The following is a 17,435-nucleotide window of genomic DNA, read 5'->3' as shown; positions in this document are numbered from 1 at the left end:
TCTCGAGGCATTTAAGCATAAATCGGTCCTAAATATTTCTAAGGGAGGTCTTTGTACATATCTCTTAGCTGTCTGGTCATAATTGAAGACCAATGGTTTACATATCTTGCAAAGACTGAATGTTGGCTTGCTCAAAGAGTGAAACAGGCTTTAGTCTTCGTCCAGAAGTACTAGAAGTTTTAGGTCTTTATTTATAGAAGGTCATTCTTAGCTGAAATTGGCCATAAAGGATTTATGCTCGTTACTAAAGGGGGCTGGTAATCATCTTGTCACCAGATTGAAGAGCGTTGTTTTCAACTGCGCTGTCTAGACCATTTGACAAAACTGCAGAGGAGAAAAGGCCACAGCCCAGCTTATGTACAAGTCAATCTTACAAAATAAACAAAACCAAACTAAAATATGTCTACTTTCAGGCAAATTATGAATTGCAGTTCCCAGAGCTGTGCTCAAGGACGGGATTCAACAGCAATAAAAGTAGAAGGTATTAACAGTGGCTGGGGCATCATATTCTCGGATACTCACAACAGCTCGAGAGAGGTGTGAGTTCTCCAGGTCTTTTGTCTTTAGGTAGAGGATGACATTCTATACACTTTTTAAAGGAAAATACTTTTAAAAGCATAAATGCAGCTCATTTAAGGATTTGAAAAATCAAGCAGAATGTTATATACCATTGCAAATTAACAGGAATATGAAGAGACCTGCTCAGAGTTGTCACGTGCACGAAAAATGCTGTGAAAGATTCTGTATATTTCCTGGGAAAATGATAAAATCTTTCAGTTTGCTTGCCTACCCTACTTTCACCGGGGGAGGGGGGGGGAGGGGGACACCCATGAATAATACTAAAGCATTCTTCAAAGAATATTACTCGTTTTTTTGCCTCAGGCGGCCTTCCTAGACCTTCCTAGAAAACACTACAGCTAAACAGGTGACCATGAACATCAAACCTGATCTCAGTGAAAGAACCATGCCTGGAGCAGCTCTGCCTTAAAGCAGGTGCAGTTCACTGGGCTCAAGCTGTTTGGGTTTCAGCAGGTACCTGCTGGATCCTACTATTCCTCATTTAATGGGATGAGTAATATGTTTTCAAAGCAATAAAGTGGAGTCAGATACCAGTTCATGTTTAGTGTTTTTATATTTCAGAATGGATCCAGTGGTGCCTGGACCCACTGATTACTTTTTTTTCCTACAAGAAAATGAGCTATTAGAAACCTGCATCAGTTTACAGTATATTTTAGTTAGCACTAGTGATGTTATTTAAACGACAGATTATGTTAATTTTCACTGTTAATTCTAGCTTGTGTTATGTTTGGCTAGGAAAGGAAAATATGTGTGGGACTGTGCTTTGAGCTTCTGGCCGGACCATCTGGAACAGGTTACTGTGTCGTTCGTGTTACGAGGTGGTAACTACAACCCAGACACTGCATGAAGGAGACCTCAGCTGATAGCATAAGGGTGTCCATCTTTGAGAAAGGAGAGGGAACCCTCCCCAGACACCAAGTGTTTGCAATCGGGATGCTGTCCTGGCAGGTAGAAGAAACAAACATTGCTCTTTTTCAGGCAGAATTAGGGTTTGAGACCAAGTTTCCCCTGTGCTTAGTGCTGTTCATGTAGGGTGAATGAGATGTGTGCAGTTCAAATTGCTGCCTGTCATGTGTTATCTCAACGTGTGACAATATCAAAAGCTTGCTTATTGAGTTATCTCCAAAAACATTTAGATCTATCTCCACAGTCAGGAGAAAGCCCAACCTGGGAATCTCATGGAGTCTAGATGCTACCAAAACACAACTGTTTCTGCGAATGCCCAGCAGTTGTGCCCTAAGTGTTTTACCACTTTTGCTGGTAGAAAATTTGGTTCCAGAAGGTTTTGTTGGAGCAAAATGGAAGTTTTAAGCATCTAAATCTCAGACACAGGCCCTTGAAGTGTCAGTTATCAGCAAAGTCCTTTAGTGAATTCAGGTTTGCAGAGCTGTGTAAAAGATGTCCAAGATTCGTCACTTCCAATGGCTTTGGGATCATACAGCCATCACCGTGCAGATCTGTGTGATTTGGCTCTGCTCCCACAGTTTGACGGTGCCCTTGAGAATGTTCAGAGACGGTGAACTTTGAAAAATGGCAAGAGCATCTAAGAAAGGTCTGTGACAGATACAGTTCTGCAGAAGTCTAAGGGTAATATCACAATTTAAAAAGGAGATGAAGCGTTGTGAAAGTTAGGAGATGAAGACCTGTTTTAGTGCAGCAGATTTTTTGTTCAGGAGCGTTGAATGTAGTTAACTCTTGTTGATTTCCTTGACCTAACCACAGCTTTTGCCTTAGCATTCAGAAGCCATCGCATTGTGTTCTCGAGTGATGAGAGTCCCTGTTAACCCAGTGCTGTGCGTTATCAGCAGAACATGGCGTAATTAATACAATTCATTGTCTCATCCAAGAAGGGTAGAGTTAAAGTTACACGATATAGTTTATGTACCCCTTATGATTATTTATTATCCAAGATCTGCAGTTTCAACCCCAGCCATGCACAAAGCAATCTTTTAAGAAAATACTCAGTTACTTAACAGAGCCCAATTTTATACTGGTGACTACCTCCTCATGAAGACAAAGAAATATGTCAAGGTGATCTAAGTAAAATAGTGGATTTTATAGCGTGGAGAGATAGTTGACACCACTGAATTGAGAGTGCAGCTAGACCTGAAGTTAAGCGTAAATGGTGATGGTGTTGGCAGATGGTTTTTGAAAGATATGTTGAATTGTCCAAGTTTTTATAGGGTGAACAAAAGAGGTTTTGTCTACCACAAACATCATCCTTTATGCAACTCATCATAGCAAAGGGAGTTGTGAGGAAGGGGTGGCTGTGGCTCATTATTTTGTGGCTGATGGTAGTTACAGAAAGGTGCAGCAGAATTTCTGCTTAGCCATAACATCAAATCCTTTTATTTAGGAAAAGAGAAGTCACCACACTGTAAACTAGCCCAAGCTGTGGTTTGGTACACTTTTTACACTCCAGTTTTTATCCACTCCAGCTGTCAGATGGAGACAGGAAAAATCAAAACATTTGTACCGTAACCCTGAGGTGGTTGGGTCTGGATCCACCTCCCGTGTCCAGTGCTGGAGCACCTCTGCCAGATGGTTGTGAATCAAAGGTCTGTAATCTGAGGCAATTCTTTGGGTGCTGCACCCATACGGTGATTTTGGCACATGTACAATGGTTTTGCCATGTGGTGGTGAGAAAAATGTAGTGGATCAGCAAGTAAAATATCAACAAGTATATGAAGCAAGCTCCTCATCCACTCAAATGGATGCTCAGAGCGTCTGCTTTGCTATAGAGCTGTTCCTCACGGTTTCAGTAGATCTTCACACACCTGACACACCATCAGCACTGCTACTTTTAGACTTGTTAGCTCTCCAGATCATTGAGTGTACTGAGAAACACTGGAGCTATGGAGTAATGGGAATACTCACTGGCAGCCTGGGTTCTTGTTTATCTGCAAATGTATTGACACTATTGGAATAATGTGTTTAACTTTCCATGCAATGCAAGTGATACAAGCAAGTCACTGAGAGACAAACTGTCAGAAATGGCACTGAGCATCCAGTGCTGTCATTTTGAAAAGTAATTTGGACAATTACAGCTCGTTCGCGAGTTACGGAGCTATTGCACTGCCCATTGGCACCAGTATGACTTGTGGGTGCTCAGCAACCCTAAAAACAGCTCAATCTTTGTATCTCAAGCTGTATATCCATGCTTAGAGGCCAGTTTTATGAATATTTGAAATATTTTATGAAACAACTCTGTTTCTCAAGCTGTTACAAAGAAATGTATGATAGATTTTATCTTGTTGGACATTTCACATTTCTTAGGAATAAAGGGATTCCTCAGATGGAAGACTCCATAGAAATTCAATTTTATGTCTGTATTTCATTTCAGTGTTCCTCTTTGGATTTAGCATCATCTTTGCAGCATCTGATTGCTTACCTCTCACGTCTCATAAATGTTCTGCTCGACCCACTAAAGCTCTGCCTGCGGCAAAGTAGTGAAACACCTGAAAAAGTACTTTATTTCCTTCCTTTTCAGTCATAACTGGAGATCTGCAAGATACATCTTTCCTGAGAAATATTTCGTTTCCCAAACGGCTCCCTGAAGCCTGAGGTCAGTTTGAAAAGGGCCAGTGTTTGCAGACAAGCCATTTGTTTTCCTTTGAACATTTAATCTGTTTATTCCTGTTTTCAAATAATCCCCAAGCAATATAGTTCCTGTAGCTGCAATCATCATGAATTCAAGTTATTCACCTCCCAGAGGGTCAGACCTTTCATCAGTCTGCCATTGGCACGCAGCAGCGAGTGTTGTATATTCATTGTCCGAGACACCGGCTAGAGGGCCTCCAAAAAAAGCCTGACTCGGTTTTTTTTGTTCTCAGAGCAAGGAAAACAATTCCTTCCCTTCCCCAGTCCCTCGATAAGGGTTTCTGTCCAATAACGGTGCTCTCTGCGCTGAGGCACATTTAACTGTGAAGTTTGCAGCGGGAGAGGCTTTCCTTCAAGCTGTTCGTGTTTTGTCCTGGCAGGCTGCTCGAGGTTGTTGTGAGGAGTCTAGCCAGTTGGTGAGCTTTGTAATCTAAACCAGCTGTCCCAGGCTGAGGCCCCCATTTGCATTGTTTAACATACTTAGAAAATGAAGTGTTCATTTTTAACATTCCTCCTCCAATTGGTTTAATGCTGAATTACAGAAGAGAACTAAGCAAAACCAGGTGCTTTCTCTGTATTCTCTCCAGTGTCTGAGGAGGTACAGACGGCTCCCAGTCTTCTCCATTACTTGCTATTTCATTCTTTGGACTATAAATGACTGAGGAACTGAAGTGCTAGCGGAGGGTAATGTTTGGAAAAACTTTTTAGTTATTCATCAGCACAGACTCTGTTTTTTTTCCACCTTTCCCCAGCGGTTTTGGACATGCAAGGATTAAAAAGGTAAGTGGTACTCATGAAACTTCTTTACTTACTGAAGGGAAACCTACTCGTGGAAACTGGGATTTGGTATGCCAATCCACTTGCTAAAGCCTCTTGCAGAGAGACGGGGTCGCAGTGGTCAGAGGAGGAGAAAGGCAATTTGGCTGTAATTAAAGCTGTGTTGTCTCTGATGGGTTCCTGCTTGAGCCCTGCTTCTGCTCTGTGCTTTAGGAGTCCCAGCATCCGCAGGGGTGCTGAATGGTGACAGCAAATGGTCCCACAGGCTGCAGTGATTGATCTGAAGATAATTAGCTACTATCACAGAAGTTAATTACGACTTTAAAATATTTTGCCTGCTGGGCAAGCTACTGTGACCAGCTGAATATCGTGCTGCTGGGTTGTGCTGCTTGTCTGTTAATGATTCTTGAGGGGATTTAAGATCGAAAGTAACAAGCAAATTGCGATGGTGGTTGCAGGCAGAGCACGGCTGAGGCACTAAGGTCACCCCCCCACCAAGAGGAAAGAATATATCATCTCGTAACAGCAGAAACTAAAGGCTGTCTAGAAACGTCTGAGTTTTGTCTGACCAGTTTTATAGGGGATTTTGTTAGCATGCACTGCTCTGCACTAAGGTAGAGTGTAGCCCAGTTGATAGGTGTGATAACGTTCAGCTAGAACCTGCTGTATTTTCTTCTAGTGCTGCTCTTGCTATATGCAAAGTGAGGATGCAGTCTTTATACCACTGCATGCTTTAAAAGATTTGAGGAATCAATAAATGAAGTGCAAGCCTAAACAGATAACGTTGGACTTTGAATGCTTCGCACCAGACTCTAAGGAAAAGTCTGTGCAGGATTTGCCTTTCCTTGTGACTTGAAAGCTGCCAACAAGCACGATTTGTCTCCACAGCACTACAAACAACCATTTTGTGGTTAATGTTCACTTTTCAGAGCTTGTGCCTGTCTCCTCATTTAAAAGAAATTTGTTCAAACATATGGGTCACTGTTTGTGTGTGGTTCTGTCTGATGCATTTGTAGGGCTTGTTCAGCAGCTCAGTTTGCACTGGAAATCAGAGACAACTCCAAGAGAGAAAGTTGGCAGCTCGCATGGGTAGCAGAAATAAGGCTACTCAAAATATCCCTTGCTTCCTGTACTGCTTTTGTGGGAACATATTGTATACAGTTGCCACTCAGAACTAGGAGCCAAGATAAGCAAGGTGTGGGTCTAATTGTATTGAGAAGAAATTTCATATTAGGCAGCGGCAAAGCACTGAAATCCACAGTACATAGGAAAAAAAAAAAGACTTCTTACTGTCCTTTCCTGGTTTTCTGCCCGTTAGTAAATACTTGGGAGTGGGAGCTTAGTTGACCAGACCAGAATTTTTATGCTTAAGGTAAGGAGTCCCAAATGCAGCCATATGGATCTGTCAGTGAGTGATCCTCTTCTTCCAGTTGCAGTGAAGAGGCCCAGTAGGGCCCAGTGGATGCGAGGATGATACAACTGGGGAAGGCTCCACTGGAGACAGCAGCTTCTAATAGCTGATGACCTGGCACAGTGTGTCTACTTGCAGAGCAACCTATTACTCAAGATTGAGTGAAGGGACAGAATCTGGCCCTAAGAAAATGGATTAATCTCAAATAGAGTCTCCTGGGGATGAAATGCGGTTAAGCGGTTAGAGCAACTGGCTTGGATTCAGGACCTCCTGCATGACATGTCTGCAGCCCTGCCAGTGCATTGCACTGTGCGCTCTGGTTTACCCATCTGTAAAATGTGCGTAATGCACAAGAAAAGCTTTTATATTCACAAAAGAAAGGTGTTGGAGAGGGGCAAAAATGCTTTAGTGAATATAGCATGCTTGTTCATTAAACAGCTGCTGCATGGGTTGTCATTAAAATATAGATAAGTTAATAGACAGTCTGATTCTGACCCAGTTGCGTAAACCCATAGTAAAATTAAATTAGAGACTCTGAGATCTGAATCTGGCCCACAATGGTATTACTCCTACTCCAGAGACCATGTTCATGTTAGCAAAACTCTGTGGAATACACTGAAGTGTCACTAGAAATTAACTTGTTCGTGTGTCTTTAATTCTATATAATGAGCCTGGATATCAGAAGGTTTTCAGCCTATTTTCTGTGCACATTACAGGATACTGACTGCTTTCACACTGGCCGTCTGCCTTTCAAGCCCTGGAAAAGCACAGGTGAGAAGTGCACACAGAGATCTCTGTACTGTTTTGTACTGAAGCGCTCTATGGCATGTGAGACTGAACTGGCTCACAGGTGACTAGGAAGCTCTGTGGTCTGGGGTTTACATGAAAAGGAAGCTGTGTGGTCTAACGGTTTAGAGAGGAGAACTTGGAGCCAGCGGGATCCTGGAGTTGAGCATGGGCTGAGCTTATTGACTCATCCCTGCCAGCCCAGCAAAACATCCCTGTAGAAACCTCTGAACCGAACACTTCTGGAAAAAAGAAATAAGAAAAGCCATCGCATGGGAACAAGGACAGCTCAGTTCTGTGGTGGGGAACATCCACGTGTGGAAGACTTATTCATATAAGTAGGTATTTTCTGTGTATAGCAGGATCCTGTCTTGACACTGTTTAATTTTGGACTGTGATCCTGAATGACTGCATCCCAGTTTTCATTTTAATTTATGCCCAAAACCATTTTTGTACAAGAGGCAGGGCTTTTGAGGGTGGATGGCGGTAGAGCAGTCCAGTTCTTGAAATAGCAGAAGCATTAGTTCTTTGTGTTCTTGGGCTCCAAGTGGACTTTAAATTAAGAAAATCAGTTCCCAAAGGCATGTTAAGTTTGGATTCTTAGTTGATAACCCAAATATACTCAGTGTCCAGAGCTGTATTTCTGAAGACCTTTGCCAAAAGGCTCTGAAATGTAGTTGTTTTTTCCTATTACATTGATAATTTCCTGCTCATGGCATGCTTACTGATATTTTTTGTGCACATTGGATCTGTATGGGAAATGCTTTTCATGCTCCTGAAGAATTTTTGAGATGTCTTTAAGGGTTTATTTTTATAATTTAAAAAGTATTGTTTCCATTGCTGTTTTTATTAAAACACCTTGTACCATAAATTGATTTTGAAGTCTAAGCAAAAAGCAGCTTGAAACCAAGATGATAGCAACAAATTCTCTCTGAAGATGTTGTAATTGGTAATTTCAACGATATTGGAATCTTCTCTAGAATAAAGTTCTAGAAAGTTGTTGGAACCAGTTCTACAGTAGTTTCAGTGCTTCTGAATCATCATTTACTGCCCAAAAGAAAATAATTTTGTTAAAAACTTTCTTAACTTTTCCTGCTAACTTGTGTAGTATATTCACCACAGCACAGAAAAGAGACCTAAAGCAGAGCACGTACATTCTTTAAAACATGAGACTGATTATACATGCTCCCATCAGAGTATTTTGGCTTTCCACAACATGATACCAAAACATCTTTGAATGCCAAAATAAATGAAGGCAGAATTCCTTCATAGTTGTTTGACACTTCTAGTGGAGGTTTTGTGTATTCATGTGTGCAAATGGCAGGTGCAGTCCAAACAGTGCCATGTGTTTCACTTCATGTCCCCTCCTGACTTGTCCATCTCACCCCTTGCCTCCCATCTACACCTCAATATTTTTCCAAACATGAACGAAGTACTTTACTCTTCCAATGAACTCTTCCACAGAATCAAAAAAATAAATGTCTTTATCATTTAACAACAATAAAAAAAGGAAGACTCTTGAACACACTCCATCCCCCTGCCCTCTGGTTACTTCAGTGGTTCCTGTCTTCTGGATAACTCTTGCTCACGTTTCTTAGTATAACCTATTTACTGGCAGGATCCTGAGCTGGTGTCAACTGCTTGGCCCATTGCTAAACAGCCAGAGGCCTAGCCAAAAACTGAGGAGAGTGGGGAATTGTTTCAATGGGCTTTGACACAGTCACCACCAGGACTCTCACAGGTTTAGAAATGCTGAAGTTCACTGGTGAGATGCTGAAGACTCAAGGTTGCAGCTCTGATAAAGACCATCACTACAGGATAGGAAGGAGCAAGGTGTCCAGTAACCTTGCACACCTAGAACATGTGTCATGTGAAGATTTATCCTCTAAAAATCAAAATGTTTGGTGTAAATAAAAAGCCTTACTTTTATTGAGCTTGTTGTGTTTTAACTGTGGCTTTAGGTCAGTCAGTTGGCTAACATGATGAGATGTGTGTCCTGAATGGTCTATACAGGGTGGTTTTAAACCACCCTGGTTAGAGAAGTTAGCTGGCACCTTTTAACTGAATCCCCCACTTCTGCCAAAAGCAAGATCCCAAAATAGAAGAACATTACTTCTGTGTTAACAACTGGTATGGACCCCATCACACACGATGTATTGGTTACCCCCAGGGAGATGAACAGCTTGACTTTGTCACCACCTGCAGGAACCACCTTCTGAGTTAAGGGGCTACTGTGTGTGATGAGGCCTCAGGTTCATGCCTTGCTGACACTTCTTTGGGGAAAGGACCTTATTTTGGTATACTGTACAGTGCTGAACAGTTCTGCTCAGCATAATAATCCAGATGAGCATTTGACCCTGTAACCCTCTCATTTCACAGTCACTGAGTGTACTTTGTTTTCTCATTTTAGCAACAATGCACTAATGGATTTGACTTGGACCGTGCCTCTGGGCAATGCTTAGGTAGGACTTTCATTAAATGAATAAATTTAAATGGGAGTTCAGAAATCATGACTTTATAGAGTTAACATCCTAACTTTAATGAGTTATTGCTGCTGTTAGTATGTTTTAGTTGGAAGTTTCTTGTTGTGTGCTGAATGCATGTGTTTGTGTGTATGTATATACAAAAATATGTGTGTATATATGTATATAAATGTGTGTATATTCACATAGCACAAGTATATACTGATCTTTGACATTGTTGATATACTAATTGGCTCTCAGTGCTTCTCAGATAGCTGTGATGCATTAAGATGAGTTTGGGAGTTCAGTCTAGTTGCCAAATGATAAGAGTTGTTTCCCCTCCTATTTATCCTCCAGACTATTAACTACATTTGTTGGCAGCTTCCACCTGGAGACTCAGATAAAATTTGCTCAGCATTGAAACTCCAAGTAAATTGTTAGGACAGTATAGCGAAACATGCACTTTGCCCTATAGCATCTTCTTATCAATAGCATTCAGTCCCCAGGGCAGTGTGTTCTGCCTGCATTAAAGCAACTCAAACAGGAAAAAACCAGCAACAGTTTGTTTGCCCTAACATAGCCACCTACTGCGTTCGTGCCCTGAGAACCAGGCAAATGCTCAGTTTGGCTAAACTATTTGTATATTTCTAAATTTAATTCAGCAACAATCACAATCAGAGCAAGAGAGAGGTCTGAACCGCATCCCCAGATCTGAGCATCCCTGACATTTTCTGTAGGAGGGAGGGAGCTTGGGAGTTCCAAATTGGGATCCAATTTTCACAGCTGGGCAAACCAAACCACCAGAGTTTGAAATCCTGATCTGCGTGTTGTGGTTTGGACAACCCCTCCAGCAGGAACAGGCAGTAGCAAGCTGTAGCCATGTGTAAATCAGTGTTTAAACCGAATACTTATGGAATAACAAAGCAGGCTTTCCCCTCTCCCTCCACCCTGTAATAGTGCAGTAAAACAAGTAGAAGACAGGATATGTGGAATATATGGGATGTTTCCTGGTTTAGTATGATCTAACTTCAAAGTGAGCCTCCACAAGGAAGGATTAGCTTTTCCATTCAGAGAAAGTATCAATTTTTTTAGCAAAGTCTTGAGAAAAACATGTTAACTCTTTTTTGGATAGTGCCCATTAAGAAGCAACCGCTCATTTAAATTTTGCAATTTCCTTGCAGATATTGATGAATGTCGGACTATTCCCGAGGCCTGCAGAGGAGATATGGTGTGTGTCAACCAGAATGGTGGCTATTTATGCGTACCCCGAACAAACCCAGTGTATCGATCACCATATCTGAATCCTTATTCAAATATTTATCCACCGCCCCCAGCACCAGGCCCTGTTCCTAATTACCCCACTGTTACAAGACCTCTGATCTGTCGATTTGGTTACCAGTTGGATGAAAACAATCAGTGTGCTGGTAAGTAGTAGAAATCTTTATTCCATATTTTTTATTTATATTAAAGTTTGTCTGAAATTGCTGAAACAATTGTCCTGCAATTGTCCTTTAGTTATTGAATCACTCAAGCCCAGTACTTTCAAGGTCAGCTAAGTTTTTTTAAAAGATGAGAGCTGTGCATTTCATATAGCCGTTATTCAGTGCAAGCTAAGATAAGATTTAGTCCTATTATTTAATCAGGAAACCCACTTTTATGAGAGAAGAAATGTTTTAATGAGATAAACAACCATCTGATGGCAGGTGATTTGTCAGTGCATCCAAGGCATGCCTTTTATGATTCTGTCCTTGAGCTAGAAGATGGCCCTCCATTTGAAGTGTTAGATGGGGACAGCAGAAACATTGATTCAGTTCTTTGCCATATTTGACCTTGTTCAGATCTCTGGACCTCAGTTTTCCTCCTGTAAAGGGTATTAACACGAGTTGTTTCCTCCCATGCTTTGTGTTCCTCACTTATGAAGCCCATAGGAGCACATATCTTTTTTATGTAGAGGGTGGTACACAACTGTTAGCACTGCCAATGCTTTAATGACTACAGACTTCAAATATAAACTGGAACTCCCTTGTGCAAGCACAGAGGCAAGGAATCACTGCCCCAGCCAAACGCTGATGTTGTCTTAGCAACTTGGTATTTCCAATAAAAAAAAAAAACCCTATGAAAAAAATATTGTGTTGGTAGTTTTTTCTACTTTTGCTTCTTTTGCTAGATTCTGATTTCATTTACTTCATTTTATACTGTGTTTAACTTAGATATAAGCTGTTCCCATGTTACTCAGATGTAAGGGAGATTTAGATTATATCCTTTTGGTTTGCTTCCTTTTGATCATATGTTATGAAGGAATGGAGAGGAAATTTCTGAGCTAAACAGAAGTAAATTCGATTGGCCAAAATATTTATTTTGATGCCAAACATGGAATCAAGAGATCAAGGTTACTTGTGGCTGCTCAAGGTAAATGCTGGAGATGTACCCCACAGGTCTACCACAAAGTTAATCTAGAAACACTACTTATCCCTGTGCCACAGTTCTCCTAATGATAAAGTGAGTTTTTTATCTTCTATTACATGTAGCTAATTGTCTGAAGGTTTTTATCTAAATATTTTTTGAAATTGCATTGGTCTTTGACAAGAAAATGGCCCAAAATACAGAAGGGATGAGCTTTCAATAGAGAATTTTGCCTGTCTTTAGACTAAGGAATTGCATTTCTTTATTGAATGTTACTGCAGAACAACACAAGAACTAAAACTGACTTGTCTTTTGGGCTGATTCTGGGCTATTGTCTGAAATTTCTGGCAGGACTTGGTTTCAGGGCACATTTTTCTGTATTTGAATCATTGCCGTCATTATGTTCCAAGGTGGGAAAATAGTATTTTCTAGCCAACTCTAGTAGTAACACCTACTGGAAAATGTAAAAAAACTTTTTATTTTTAATGAGGAGTTTTGAAATCCTGGGATAACTGATGAGCTTGCTGTGAAAAAAAAGCATGTATGCTATCCAGTCCTTTGAAAAATTTGTCTAGTTCTTCTTATCTTAGCAAACAGATCAACCTCAGTTATTTTATCTGCTGAATTGTAGATTTCCAGGAGTGTTTTCATTTTGCTGACTTTGATGTAGATGAATCAGGAAATGGGGAAGTTAGTGGAAAAGAAGTGCTGAAATCAAAGGTGAAATTAAACTCCTATATTTCACTGTGCCTGGCCTGCTCCATGCAAACCATACTAATCAAAAGAGATATATTTTGGAAACTTTTACAGTGGACCTTCCAGCCTGCAAAGGGCATATATGCTCCTACCCATGCTGGCAGAAATGTGAGGACTAATGCTTTCTTCAGTCAGGGCTGTTCACTTCTGTAACTTTAACTGTCAAATACGGGAATGTAATTGTGAGGGAAAGTTCGGTAAATTGAGACATTAGCAAGAATAGATGGGAAAGGACAGATTGCCATTTGAGTACCACAGTTAGCTGGGAGCAGGTTTTGAAAGTCTACATCAGGTTTGAATTTGGGCAGATGATGGATCATATTTGTGTTAAAGGAAGAAAAACAAAAATTAAAGAAAACAAGACCTGTTGGAGTGAAAGGGTCTCTGCTGGGGTTGGATTTCATTCTTCATGTAGTGAAATCCTCTGGAAACATTCACTGACTTGATGCACTATTTATTTTTGTGTGCCCTAGGATGGGAAGTGTGGACACCAAGGGAGGTGGTACGAATACATGTCTCATGGCAGTGGTGGTGGAAAAGCCTGACCCCTGTTTCCAGTACTTCTGGTGCAGCTAGTAGGGTGATGTGCAGTTTTGTGCTTGAAGGTCATGCAGACAAGACACCAGGGAACCTTGACAGAGTCCTCAGGAGCAACCAAAATTTTACCCAGGTCATTCAAGAATGTCTGAATCACATTAATAATAGCTCCTTCCTATTATAAGCTAATCATAAGCATCGCTCATGTCAATGGTATTTCAGTTGTTCTGTGCTTCCCTGCTTGTCAGCATTCAGCATGCTTTTAGGATACGGAGCACTTCAAGGGTTAATTTTGATGGAGGGATTGTTGAAAAGAGTAAACTGGAAGCTATTTTGCCCAGTAGCTAAGCCACTATATAACTTACAGGTTTGTTATGTTGATGTTCTGGCATCGCCTTCCTGCACCTTCTTTCCAAATAAAATTAGTCTCAGGTATTTCCATTAGAGATGATGAGACTTTTTGCTATTGACTTCAGGGGAACCAGAGCTGTTCTAATGCCAATGTTTCTGAGAAAACTCCAGCTTTTAAGAGAGTACACATTTTTGTCTGATCAGATATGGGGTTACAGGTCTGGGCCACATTTTCTATTGCTAGGCCAACAGAAATCTTTACTTTCTCTTTGAATTCCAGTCAAAACAGCTTATTAAATACAGGAACCTTCCCTTGGAGATTTGCAGCCTCAGCTTTGAAGCGCTAAGCTTGTTCAAGAAACTTCCAAAGTGAAACAGGATAAAAATTTGATCTGAAAGCTGCATGAGATTTAACAAGCTCTTTTTTTTTTTAATCTTTCCCCTCCTTTGCTAGAGCTGACAGAAATGTATGAAGGCTGTGAGAGGGCCACTCTGTCCTGGCCTGGCATCTGGCCTGCCTGCCAAGGCCCCACGTTCTCTGGCTCTCAGAGGAATGTGCACCCCACGTGGTTCAAATAACATTCCCCCTCATGAGGCTGATATATTCCAACACAGACAAAAAAAAAGAAGGAAAAAAGAAAAAAGAAGAAGTATAAACCATTCTTCTCCCTTTCAAGCTTTTTTGGTCTCATCCTTTCTGGCCTGGATGGTCATAGGCATCCACATAGGATGGTTAGGTGTCCACGTTCCTTTCCCATCCTGTTCACCACCACTCAGTTTTAACAAGGCTCTTTTATCTCCAGATCTCGTCCTTTGTGGAAAGGGAACCTTTCCTGGCACAAGTGTCTCTCAGAGACACCTGTCCATGACCACTTTGCCTGCTCCAGTGTCCTCTGCGTGGTGCAGCAGTAGCTGTAGTAATTTGTGGCAGCAGGCAGAGAAATACTTTAGTGATAATTATGTTTTAAATCTCCTGTGTGTTTTATTCCTGATACATGGTATTTTTACCCCTGGAGTTGCTGAATGCTTTATATCTTGCATGTATAAATGTACTGCATTTTCAACAGCACGAAGTCTGTGTAAACTCATTCCAAAGCATGTTTGGCTTGATTTATAACCACAGTTAATGCTGGAATAAAAGACCACATACAGGAAAAAGCAAAGAACATTTAGCTGCTTGAACTGTTTGTCTTCTAACACTGCTTCTCTATAAATACAGAATGGTTAGTCATAATAATGACTTTTTGTTCAAGGAACTTGGTCTAGTAACTGTTGGCAAGATTAAACTGGAGTGAGGGCCCATGTTCTTGCATTATACATTCGTAAGCTGAGAGCTCTTTCCAATTTCCCTTCACTCCACCTTGCTGTTTCCTGATTTACAATAATCTTTAAAACATGCCTCAAACACAGCTCCTTCTGGGCATTGTGGAAAGAACTGAAATGGGTGGGCTCTTATTTGTGCTTTCTCTCTCATTATTGCACACGCACAATGTGAGGAGACGATGGGGGTGGGAAGACATCAAAGAGGGTTCAATGAAGGGATAGGAGAAAGCAGACTGCAAAGACAGAGAAACAGATGTTAGGAAAGATATAAGCTTAAGGTGAGATGAGTGTGACCTAGAGACAGAAAGAAGAGAGGAGTTAATAAAAAAAAAAAAGAAGCATTATCTTTATTTTTAAAGCAAAAGTTAAAGGGAAGAAGCATGAAGACAGAGGGAGATGGAAAGAAGCTCTTTCCAAGCAGAGAGAAAATTGTTCTTCAAGGCCTCATCTATGAAGCAGTCATAGCTTCAGCTTTCCTCATTTCCGAGGAAATGCCAGGATCCTCCTGAATTTCTCACCTACAGGTCCCCAGTCCTACACTTGCGGAGTGAAACTCCTTCCTTCAAAACATTGCATTTGCACAGATGGGTTTTAGATCATTATCATTTATATTACAAGCATACCTAAAGCCCACATCCAAGCCCGCAAATGTACTGTCCTGCCCTGTGTACAACCTCATTAAGAATGGCCTATGCCCAAAGGAGTTTTGAAGCAAAATAGAGGAACCAGATGTGCGTGTCTGGGGAGAAGGGAGGGAAAGAACAGGCTGCCCAGGAAAGTGGTGGAGTCACCATCCCTGGAGGTGTTTGGAAAATGTGTGGATGTGACACTTCAGGACATGATTTAGTGGGCATAGTGGTATTGGGTTGACGGTTGGACTTGATGATCTTGGGGGTCATTTCTAACCTTAATGATTCTATGAAATAAAGATACAGAGAACTGAAAGGAGGTGCCCAGGTCTTGCGGCAGGCCCAGATAAAGCCCAGTTAAAGCCCAGATTTCCTTATCCAGTGGCTTAGCCACTAAACCAGGCTGCCTCCTGATAGGGACTTTTCTAGTGACCTCTCTGGGCATATAGAAACAAGAGGAAGAAACGGAGGGAAATGTAGCAAGGTGATTATGCCCTGGAAGGGGCTGTGTAACGGAAAACCACATAGGATCCACTCCTGATGTTGCCGTTTTTAACCCTATTTGGTTCAGCTCTGTGCCTTTCCCTTTTCCTCTTGGTCTGGGAGACAATCCCTTTTGCTATTCTGGAGGGCCAGTTCCTGAAGGTTATACATGGTCCCTGTTAGGGCAGCACTGCCATCATGTCCAAATCAACTAGAACAAAAGAGAAAGATTGTTTAAGTTCTGCAAGATATTGAGGGCAGCCTCTTAGTCTCATCAATATGTAATTGATGACAACTCCTGATTAAATTAAGGGTCATGGTGTGTAGCCTTTATCCATAAGACAGTTTTCCTGCTGGGTTTTGTATGGGGAAATATAAATTTGTACAGATTCTCATGCTGCTGTAGCAACAGAAATGTTGCCTCTGAAGCATCTCAAGAAGAAGCTATAGTTGATGACTAAGGCTTGGGTTGGAGGATTTTGCGTTCAGTTCCTAACTTTGCCATAGACAAATGTGCTAGGTATTTTGAGGCTTCAGGTCATTCTGTGTAAACTGAAATAATAACTCATTTTCAGGATAATTCAAGGATAATTTCACAAGTAGATGATAGGTGCTGAGGTATCTCCCTGGCAAGTATCATGAAAAATATGTAAACAGGAGAAAAAAGTCTGAGTTTAATAAGCCTACAACAGTGAAGCTCAAAGTGAGACATGTGGAACTTATTTACTTCCCCAGTGCATTAAACTAGTTGGAAATCACTGGGAACTTTTGATTATGTTTCTGGCTAGATCAGAGGAGAGGGGAAGTCCCGGAGCTTTATCAGCATCTCCCATTTACTTCAGGAATACCTGTGCTAGTGGTTATTTGATCCTGGAGTTTTTCAGTCACCATCTACTTATGCTGTGTTCATTTCATGTTTTAGCACAATTCAAGACGGTTGACCCTTGATGATTGAATGTAATGAGACTAGGTAAAATAAAGATGTCGAAAATATGGACCACATCTGTTAAGATAGAAGACCATATGCCAGGGACTAATGGAAGAAGGACCATTAACATCACACAGTACAGACATACTTAACTTAGCCCTGTCCCATTGATTACATCCACATTGTACAGCTCCAAACAAATATAACTGTAATTATTCTGGGTGCTGACTCAGTGTTTCTGATCTGATGGCCTGATCTATTCACAACCCCAACAATCTTCATAAAGGTAATAATGAATTGACCATAAAGTATTCATGGGTGAAAATGTACATCTGAAAACACTCAGAGCTCCTTCCTCCCTCCGGAAACCATTGCACCAGCACAGTGGATGGGTCGGAGCTAAGGAATGG

The 17,435-nt window shown here is 41.1% G+C and overlaps 1 protein-coding gene across 2 annotated transcripts in view; it reads left to right on the top strand.

The window, feature by feature from the left end:
- Positions 1 to 4,512: 4,512 nt before the first annotated feature.
- The window catches only part of FBLN5 (fibulin 5), a 45,703-nt gene continuing 32,780 nt past the window's right edge, over positions 4,513 to 17,435 (top strand). Inside the window, exons 1-5 of one of the 2 annotated variants that reach the window (XM_010190116.1) lie at positions 4,517 to 4,595; positions 4,767 to 4,959; positions 7,084 to 7,138; positions 9,564 to 9,615; positions 10,797 to 11,039. In XM_010190116.1, coding sequence (XP_010188418.1) covers positions 4,943 to 4,959; positions 7,084 to 7,138; positions 9,564 to 9,615; positions 10,797 to 11,039 — 367 coding nt within the window. In that variant the 5' untranslated portion in view covers positions 4,517 to 4,595; positions 4,767 to 4,942. Of the gene's footprint in view, positions 4,960 to 7,083; positions 7,139 to 9,563; positions 9,616 to 10,796; positions 11,040 to 17,435 lie in introns of both variants that reach the window. The other variant, XM_010190115.1, reaches the window with a different exon arrangement.

Source organism: Mesitornis unicolor, unplaced genomic scaffold (genome assembly GCF_000695765.1).
Source record: "Mesitornis unicolor isolate BGI_N332 unplaced genomic scaffold, ASM69576v1 scaffold22128, whole genome shotgun sequence".
Classification (NCBI taxonomy): domain Eukaryota; kingdom Metazoa; phylum Chordata; class Aves; order Mesitornithiformes; family Mesitornithidae; genus Mesitornis; species Mesitornis unicolor.
The sequence above is the reverse complement of the archived record's forward strand: the minus strand, read 5'-3'. Positions and strand labels throughout refer to the sequence as shown.